The sequence below is a fragment of the Mandrillus leucophaeus genome, unplaced genomic scaffold (assembly GCF_000951045.1).
Source record: "Mandrillus leucophaeus isolate KB7577 unplaced genomic scaffold, Mleu.le_1.0 Scaffold182, whole genome shotgun sequence".
Lineage (NCBI taxonomy): Eukaryota > Metazoa > Chordata > Mammalia > Primates > Cercopithecidae > Mandrillus > Mandrillus leucophaeus.
This window is the reverse complement of record NW_012101832.1, coordinates 2256134-2266097: the sequence shown is the minus strand read 5'-3', so window position 1 is coordinate 2266097 and position 9964 is coordinate 2256134. Positions and strand designations below refer to the sequence as shown.

The following is a 9964-nucleotide window of genomic DNA, read 5'->3' as shown; positions in this document are numbered from 1 at the left end:
GCCCACCTTGGGCTCCCAAAGTGCTGGGATTACAGGCGTGGGCCACTGCGCCCAGCTAGCTGAGTCTTGATAAAGTTTGAGCAATAGTCCCATTTCGAGCACAGGGAAACTGTGAGAGCAAAGTCCAAAAAATCCACAATTTAAGGAAAGAATAATGTAAATGAATTGTAGTGGAATCCAGATGGAACCAGGAAAATAAATTGAGGCCAGATCTTGGAAAGTGTTGACTGCCATGTTCAAGAGTTTGATTTTTGGTTTGCAGCAGGTAGGAACACTGTAGAGTGTGGAGGATGGGCTTAGACCTGAAAGAATCTGGCAGCACCATCTCAAGTAATGGAGGCAAGGATTAAAATTATCCACTGTTAAAATGAAATTTGGGTTTTTCTTTTTAAAAAAAATTTTGTGTTTTATATGGCCTTCTTCAGAAGAAAATCATATCTACTTTCTTATTTTTCTCCCATGGATACCGTGTTTAGATTTCTGGACTTCTTAGTCCTACCACCCTCAAAATAGTATCTTTCCATTTGTTAACATTGCCATACAGGAGGCAGAGGTTTATCAAAGACCTTCTGTTCTCTTGAGCATTTTCCTCTTGTCCTTTCTTGTTTCAAGTATTTCTAGTTCTTATCTTTGTATTGGCTCTGGCTTGAGGAATAAGACATTTTAAAATGAAGTGGGGCAGCGGTGGCTCTCGCCTGTATTCCCAGCACTTTGGGAGGCTGAGGCGGGTGGATCAGCTGAGATCAGGAGTTTGAGACCAGTCTGGCCAACATGGCGAAACCCTGTCTCTACTAAAAATACAAAAATTTAGCTGTGTATGGTGGCGGGTGCCTGTAATCTCAACTACTCTGGAGGCTGAGGCAGGAGAATCACTTGAACCTGGGAGGTAGAGGTTGCAGTGAGCTGAGATTGTGCTATTTGCACTACAGCCTGGACAACAGAGTAAGACTCTCTCAAAAAATAAAATGAAGTGAAAACTTAATAAATTCAGGGATCTAAAATATGAGCTTCATAGCACTGTCTTCCTCTTCCTTTTTTTTTTTTTTTTTTGAGGCAGAGTCTTACTCTGTCATCCAGACTGGAGTCCAAAAGCGTGATCTCAGCTCGCTGCAACCTCCGCCTCCCGGGTTGAAGCAATTCTCCTGCCTCAGCCTCCCAAGTAGCTGGGATTACAGGTGCATGCCACCATGCCCAGCTAATTTTTGTGTTTTTAGTAGAGACAATTTTGCCATGTTGGCCAGGCTGGTCTCTAACTCCTGATCTTAGGTGATCCGCCTGCCTAGGCCTCCCAAAGGGCTGGGATTACAGGCGTGAGCCACCATGCGCAGCCTTTTTTTTTTTTTTTTGAGACTGGGTCTTGTTATGTTGCCCAGGCTGGCCTCAAGTGATCCTCCCATCTAGGCCTTCCAAGGGCTGGGATTACAGGCGTGAGCCACCATGCCCAGCCTTTTTTTTTTTTTTTTGAGACTGGGTCTTGTTATGTTGCCCAGGCTGGCCTCAAGTGATCCTCCCATCTAGGCCTTCCAAAGTGCTGGATTGCAGGCTTGAGCCACTGTGCCTGGCCCATGGCACTCTTTTTGTTTGTTTGTTTGTTTGTTTTTTGAGACAGAGTCTCATTGTGTTTCCCAGGGTGGAGTGCAGTGGTGCAATCTCGGCTCAATGCAACCTCCGCCTCCGGGGTTCAAGTAATTCTCCTGCCTCAGCTTCCGGAGTAGCTGGGACTACAGGCACCCGCCACCACGCCCGGCTAATTTTTTGTATTTTTAGTAGAGACAGTGTTTTACCATGTTAGCCAAGATAGTGTCGATCTCATGACCTCGTGATCTGCCTGCCTCAGCCTCCCAAAGTGCTGGGATTACAGGCGTGAGCCACCATACCCAGCCGGCCCATAGCACTCTTAAAGCATCTCCTACATTGTTCCAGTATTTAGGCTGAACAATTCCAGTATTTAGGCTGAACATTGTTCCAGTATTTAGGGAGTTTGACTATGTGTGGAACCACTTGAATTCATGTCAGTTCCTGGACTGTACTGTCACTTGTTATGACATTATTGTTATCTTTGTTTTTTATTTTTATCACCTTATCAGGTAGGTATTTGATGTTTATATTGAAGAAGTAAAGATCTTGAATAACTTCTCAAGGTTATAGTCACACAGCTAGTAAGAAGCAAAGTGGCATTGTTAATGCCTCCTTTTAAAAAAAGGTGGTTATATAGCAAAGTATACAGTAGAATAATTTGAGTTGTTTGAGATGGGTACAGTTATCTATTTTTTTAAAATTAGTAGGTACAAACAAAGAACTTGAAAACCACATCCTTTCAGATTCTTTGTTGTTTCTAGGAGTGTATTTCAAGGTGGTTAGTAATTTGTGTTTCCTGGACTCCCTTTAATAGTGTTAGCAAATTTGCTTTGTGATTACCTTGACTTAGAATCTCCCCACACACTGCGTTGCCTCTTAGGATCAGAAAATTATTTTCTAAGCCCTGGCCATCACTTCTAGACATTAAATCTCAGTTATTTCCTTGGTCAGTGTCCACACTGCAAACATAATGGTTTCTGCTGCCCTCTTTCCCAAAGTTTGTTTTGATTTGTTTTTTAGATAAATCATCCAGGCTCCCCTGTGGTTTTTTGTTGAGATGAGATTTTGCTGTGTTGTTCAGGCTAGTCTCCTGGGCTCAAGGGATCCTCCCGCCTCAGCCTGCAGAGTAGCTGGGATTACACCCAGCTTTGGAGCCACCACTTCCGGTTCCAAAGATGCTTTTTTAAAGTCCCATACGGGACAAGAGCTTCCTTGTTAGAAGGCCTTGGGCAGTATGAGACTCACCCCTTAATACCCTAGTTTGTGAAATTGTAAAATTTAAAGGAGATTAAAAAATAGTCCCTGTTAGGTAAACAGAGGTTTCTTTTACTGTAGATTGTACTAGTTAACCATCCAGCTAACTGCAGATCTTGTGTTCATTGCCACAGGAGAACGAGTAAAGGGAACTCTGGCTGGTTTATGCCAAAGTAGCTGTTCTTTTATGCATTGTTGAAATAGTGGCAATAAGAACATACTGTCTTTGAAGACACTGGGGACTGCTTTGTACAGTATCAACATTTTGCTTGTTTATGTGGGGAGAGGGAAAGATTGAGACCTACATGCCAAAGGGAGTATCTGAAGTCTAGTCAGAAGATCTTTGTCTCTTCCCACTTCTGAAGAAAGTTTGAAGAAACGAGACAATAAAGTGAAAGCTCAAGTTTGTTTTTTTTTTGTTAGAGCAAATTTTTCAGAACATAAAACAAGAATATAGTCGTTATCAGAGGTGGAGACATTTAGAAGTTGTTCTTAATCAGAGTGAAGCTTGTGCTTCGGAAAGTCAACCTCACTCCTCAGCACTCACAGCACCTAGCTCTCCAGGTAAGCCCGCTTTGATCTGCAAAATCCACGTAAGAGTTTGTAAATAGTGCTTATAATGATGAATCCAGAATTGGCCTCTAATGTAATACAGTTGCTAAAGTGGGTATATTAATACTTAAAGATGTTTTTAAAACTATACAGTCATGAAATTGGAAGAAACCTCACATTGATTTGATGTGCTTGCATCCACCCAATCAATACAAGACTATCTTCCTGTATAACTGCAATGTGTAATGTTGTAGCCAGTATGTAATAAATAGCCACATACGGGCTATTTAATTTTAAACTAATTAAAATTAGATAAAATTTTGGCTGGGCGAGGTGGCTCATGCCTGTAATCCTAGCACTTTGGGAGACTGAGGCAGGCGGATCTCCTGAGGGCAAGAGTTCAAGACCAGCCTGACCAACATGGCAAAACCTCGTCTCTACTAAAAATACAAAAAAATTAGCCAGGCATGGTGGCTCGCACCTGTAATCCCAGCTACTCAGGAGGCTGAGGTTACAGTGAGCTGAGGTCACACCACTGTACTCCAGTCTGGGTGACAGAGTGAGTCTCTGTCTCAAAAAAAGAAAAAGTTTTTTTTTTTCAGTAGTCACATTTCAGGTACTTGGTAGCCACATATGGTTGTTGTATTGTACATACGATTACAAGATATTTCCATAATTGCAAAAAGCTCTGTTCAACAGGGACTGCTCATTATTGACAAGTGGTCAAAGAGGATGTGCTAAAAAATAGAATCTCAAGGTTGGAGATGATCTTTATGGTCATGTAGTGACTCAGTTTTGCCTGCCATATTGCCTCTTGTTGGGGTTCAGCAGCCCAGTGTTTGACCATCTCCAGTGGTGGTGAAATCTGTCTCCTTTAACAGCAGAAGAGTCTATTTCCTCACAAAGTATTCTACTTAACAGTTCTAAAAGTTAAAAGTTACCTTGATTAAAAATTGTCTCCTTACAAAATATGAACTGGGGTTTGGCTGGAATTAGGGTTAGGGGAGAATGAGATACTGCTTGATGGGTAAGGGGTTTTAGTTTTTGTAGTGATGGAAGTGTTCGGGAACTAGAAGTGGTGGTAGTAGCGCAACATTTTGATTATGCTAAATGCCATTGTCTTGTTTGCTTTAAAGTGATTGCTTCTATGTTATGTGACGTTTACCTTAACAAATTATTATTTTTTTAAATCCAGAGTTCCTGGCTCTGGAACCGCACCCTTTCTAATTGCTCTTGCACATACATGATAAACCTGTCAGTGGTTACAACAAGCACTATTCTCTTGAGATTTCAGTAATATAATTTTGAAGTAATAGGATATGTTATGGTTAACAAAACAATTACAAATAATGACTAGTGAGATGTTTTGGTTAAATTTTATTTGTAGAGAAAAAATATATCCTTTAGTTAGTTTAAGCAAAAAATTATTTGTTCCAGGGTGTTAAATGGCTTACAAGCTAACAAATGGCCAAAGAAACAGATTTTAGCCTGAGCTTTGAAGAAAAACTCAGAACTGGGCTGCCACCAGGGCTGCCCCCCACCCCCGCCCCCCCGTTTTTTTTGTTTGTTTTTTGTTTTTTGAGATGGAATCTTTCTCTGTCGCCCAGGCTGGAGTGCAGTGGCATGATCTCAGCTCGCTGGAACCTTCACCTCCTAGGTTCAAGCAATTCTGCTGTCTCAGCCTCCTGAGTAGCTGGGACTACAGGTGCCCACCAGCACGCCCGGCTATTTTTTGTATTTTTAGTAGACACGGGGTTTCACCATGTTGGCCAGGCTGGTCTCAAACTCCTGACCTCAAGTGATCCACCTGTCTTGGCCTCCAAAGTGCTGGAATTACAGGTGAGAGCCACCATGCCTGGCCAGGGCTGCTGCTTTTATCATGATCAGAAAGCCACTTGTGGGATCTGTTCACTTGCCAGCTCCAGAACCAAGCTAGTAGAAGCTTATCCCTGTGACTTATCTCTGTACTGAATTCAAATCTTCTGTGAGTGAACCTGATTAGGACAACCTTTTTTTCTTTTTTTTTTTTTTGAGACAGAGTTTCACTCTTGTTACCAGTTTGGAGTGCAGTGGTGTGATCTCGGCTCACTGCAACCTCTGCCTCTCAGGTTCAAGCGATTCTCCTATCTCAGCCTCCCGAGTAGCTGGGATTACAGGCCCAGCTAATTTTTTGGTATTTTTAGTAGAGATGGGAGTTTCTTCATGTTGGTCAGGCTGGTCTCGAACTCCTGACTTCAGGTGATCCGCCCACCTCAACCTCCAAAAGTGCTGGGATTATAGGCATGGCCACTGCGCCCGGCCTTTTTTTTTTTTTTTTTTTTTGAGATGGCGTTTTACTGTTGCCCAGTCTGGAGTGCAGTGACACAATCTCAACTCACTGCAACCTCCACCTCAAGCAATTCTGGCTCAGCCTCCTGAGTAGCTGGGATTATGTGCATGCCCCACCACGCCTGGCTAATTTTGTATTTTTAGTAGGGACAGGGTGTCTCCACGTTGGTCAGTCTGGTCTCGAACTCTCCACCTCAGATGATCCGCCTGCCTTGGCCTCCTAAAGTGCTGGGATTATAGGTGTGAACCACCGCACCTGACCCATACTCACTTTTTCTTTTGGCCAGGTTCCTCATGGATGAAGAAGGACCAGCCCACCTTTACCCTCCGACAAGTTGGAATAATATGTGAGCGTCTCTTAAAAGACTATGAAGATAAAATTCGGGAGGAGTATGAGCAAATCCTCAATACCAAACTAGCAGGTAGGCCGAGGCAGTAACTATGCCATTGTCCTTAACAGGGTTCAGTTAAGAATTAACGCCAGTTAAATAACTTAGAAAAAGAGAGTAGGACTTCATGCAAGGGAGTTATTGAGTTGAGGGTATTGAAGTTACTCTTTGGTAGTTGCAAACACGTCATTTATACATTATACGGAAGGACTTTGTTGTTTTGTTTGTTTGTTTTTTGAGATGGAGTTTCGCTGTTGTTGCCCAGGCTGGAGTGCAATGGTGCGATCTCGGCTCGCCACAACCTCCACCTCCCAGGTTCAAGCAATTCTCCTGCCTCAGTCTCCTGAGTAGCTGGGATTATATGCGCCACCATGCCTAGCTAATTTTTTTTGTATTTTTAGTGGAGACGGGGTGTCTGCATGTTGGTCAGGCTGGTCTGGAACTCCTAACCTCAGGTGATCCGCCCACCTTGGCCTCCCAAACTGCTGGGATTACAGGTGTGAGCCACTGCGCCCGGCCAGGACTTTGTTTTTTAAATAGAGACAAGGTTTTGCTATGAGCCCAGCTCCAGGAGTCTCCAGCTCTAGGCCTCAAGAAATACTCCACCTCAGCTTCCCAGAGTGCTGGCATTACAGGAGTGCTACACTTTGCCCAGTGGAAGGGATTTTTCATTTGCATTTCTAAAAAGAAACAAACCAAGCTCTTGCAATAATTTTGTGTGTCAGTAAAGGCATTGAGTAGGCCATTTGGGCTAGCTGGCTGGTAAACAGATGGTTGTGATACTGTACTAAACTCTCAACAGGTGTTATGGAAGAGTGCAGTATTGTCAACATAGTCAGACTTCCTAGTAGAAGTCATAGTTACGGATGTGGAGAGTTGGGTGTGATTTGGGAGGAACAGTAGAGTGAAAGCAAGGCTAGGGCAGGCTCTGGGTTCTAAGAGGAAGGGTGGAGAATTCATATTGGGAAGCTATTTGTCATCCTGACACTTGATTCTTAAAAATTGAGGGAGAGTTGCTGAGGATAAGTATGTACCGTCTTCTCACAGAACAATATGAATCTTTTGTGAAATTCACACATGATCAGATTATGCGACGGTATGGGACAAGGCCAACAAGCTGTAAGTATTGCTACATTTTCTTTGAATTTTCTGTTTCAAGAGCAAAATTTCTACACTGAATCTTAACTCCTGAGAGTAAAAAGTCCCTGTGAAATAAAATGTGCCCGCCAGTGTGCTAAGCGCATTAAATCCACACCAAAGCTTATATAATCCTCACAGTGACCCTATGAGGGAGTACTATTATTAGCTGCATTTTACCGGTAAAGATAGCACTTACAGAGGTTAAATAATTTGCCCAAGCTTATATAGCTAGTGGTTCAGCTAGGATTAAAATCTAGGTAGTCTGACTCAAGCACCAATTTGTTACCTGTCTTTTCTCCAGAAAGATAGTTTCAGTTGTTAATTTATGAAAGTTGATTCCTTAAGTTAGTTTATCAAGTGTGGTCAGGATTTCTTATCCTAAATAATTTGCAACTACCAGATAGTCAAAGCATAAAATATAAACAGCTGTATATCTAACTGAATTTGAGTCAGGTTCCTTAAATTCTTGATTTTTAGTATCTTTTAAGTGGTGACTCATTGTTCATGCTATTTCTCACGTTTACTATTAGTGAAAATTTTTAAAGCATGACACTCCAATTTTTAGTATTCTTACCTTTTTGTTTTTTATTCCTAATTTACAGATGTGTCCTGAAGCTTTGTCACATATCTGGGTACCAGGTTTGACCTCAAGAGATGGCTGCTGTACACTTTTTGCAACTGGTTTGATATCACATTTCAGCTCCAACTTTGCATCCTGAGAACACTTAAACGTTTCTGCAGGTCCATTTTATACAACTTGAAAGACCGTAAAACTTTCTGGTTGCCACAAGCATATCTTTCTTTTCTGCTCATCCAATAAACAGCTGTGCCCTACTGTGATAGATTTTCCAAACAAAAATACCTGGAGCAGCAGTTTAGCAAAATATGCCTTCAGTGGCACTCAACAAATGGAGTTTCCCCAAGCACAGTTCTGTAAGAAGTGCGTGTGAGAGTGTGTGTATATGTGTGTATGTGTATTTTAAGTTATTATTTGTATTGTGCAAAAAAAAATTTTTTTATCTTGGGGATTCTGGCTGTGAATTTGGTGCACGACAATTATGGTAAAAAAACATTTGCTTGGTCTACAGGAGATCATTAATGTTTTGTGACCATATAAGTTGTAACAGTGGATTGTTTTTATGTGTAGGTATTGTTAAATACAGGGACTGTTTCCAGGCACAGAACATGAATCGTAAGTTAGGATGGACATTAGATGTGATTATGATGATAAAGCGAAGGTCTGCGGTCCTACATCTACAGATGCGTGGTGAGAAATTAGAACAAACTGGAGATGGGCCATTGACACATGGACTCTGCCTGGGCATGTTAGGAAAATACTTTGACTCCAAGCCTTAAAATACTCACATGGAGTCGGCGCTCACCTCATTCACACAATCACAGAGCTCCCTGGACACTGAACCTCTAAAGGGAAGAGGTCTACCCTGGAGCAGGAGCATCAGGGTTTGCTTGGGAGCATGAGAGGTGAGCTCAGGGCTAGGCCTGGGCCAGGCCCCGGCAGCACTGCTACTTGGGAGGAGCCACTTCACCTTTGTATTAGTTATTAAAAATATAATTTGGGCTGGACGCAGTGGCTCACGCCTATAATCCCAGCACTTTGGGAGTCGGAGGCATGCGGATCACTTGAGGTCAGGAGTTTGAGACCACCCTGGCCAATACGGTGAAACCTCGTCTCTACTAAAAATACAACAAAATAAGCTGGGCGTGGTGGCAGGCGCCTGTAATCCCAGCTGCTTGGGAGGCTGAGGCAGGAGAATCGCTTGAACCTTGGAGGTGGAGGTTGCAGTGAGCACAGATCGCCCCACTGCACTCCAACCTGGGTGACAAAACGAGACTTCGTCTCAAAAAAACCATAGAATTTGGATCCTTTGGTCAGATTCTCCCAAATTCTTTTGAGGTGTCCATGGTCAACTGCTTCAGCTTTGTTTTGGCAACCCCCTGCCCAAAGTCGTACATAGGCTGTTCTTCACCTTGTTTCCAAGGCTGAGGAACAGAAAGTAGCCTCTGTTTTGAGGAGGTGGAAGTTAAGTATACATTTATTTTTTACTGTGACTTGTTCAGGACCACATTTTACAAAATGCCTTGTTTCCTTTATTGTTTCTGGAAAGGAAAGTTCTATTAATATTGTTTTACTTTGAATATAGAATAGTTTTTTTAATTAGGGCTTATTTTGAAAAATTCTGAGTTTAATTCAAATGTATGCCAATACCTTCCAAAGTAAGGTAATATTCAGAGACAGTTGTTCTGATCAGATGGCTTAGAGAAATTTCTGGAATATTCACATTCGAAGATTCCTTATTAATGAATGTCTTTGACTTAAATCTAACCAAAAACTGCAACATTATTCTTTGTACATTTTCATTATATAGTGTTAACAAGCTTAGTTGCAAACAAATAAAATACTTAAGCTATTTGTTTACCTTGCCTTCTTAATACTGTGATAATGTTTATTAATTCACATAACTTATGTGAGAGCTGCTATAACCATTTCCCCAGTTAAACATTGCATTGAAGATTTATGGACCTTTAAAAAAAAAGCCCAACAGTGATTTTTTTTTTTTTTTTAGTAATTAAAGAATGATTTTACTTTGTATTTGAAGGGGATTTGTTTCATCTCTTCTTTTTTCAGGGTAGTCACTTGTTCCTAAAAGAGGAACATAGCAGTAGCTGTAATGGGAATGACTCTGTAGTGGTTAAGTCACACC

At 41.8% G+C, this 9964-nt stretch overlaps 1 protein-coding gene across 1 annotated transcript; it reads left to right on the top strand.

The window, feature by feature from the left end:
• Positions 1-290: 290 nt before the first annotated feature.
• AKIRIN1 (akirin 1) lies at positions 291-9678 on the top strand. Its single transcript, XM_011977698.1, has 5 exons — positions 291-330; positions 3256-3396; positions 6000-6134; positions 7149-7220; positions 7844-9678. The coding sequence occupies exons 1-5, from the start codon at positions 291-293 to the stop codon at positions 7852-7854; spliced, it is 399 nt and encodes a 132-aa protein (XP_011833088.1). The 3' UTR covers positions 7855-9678.
• The last annotated feature ends 286 nt before the right edge of the window (positions 9679-9964 follow it).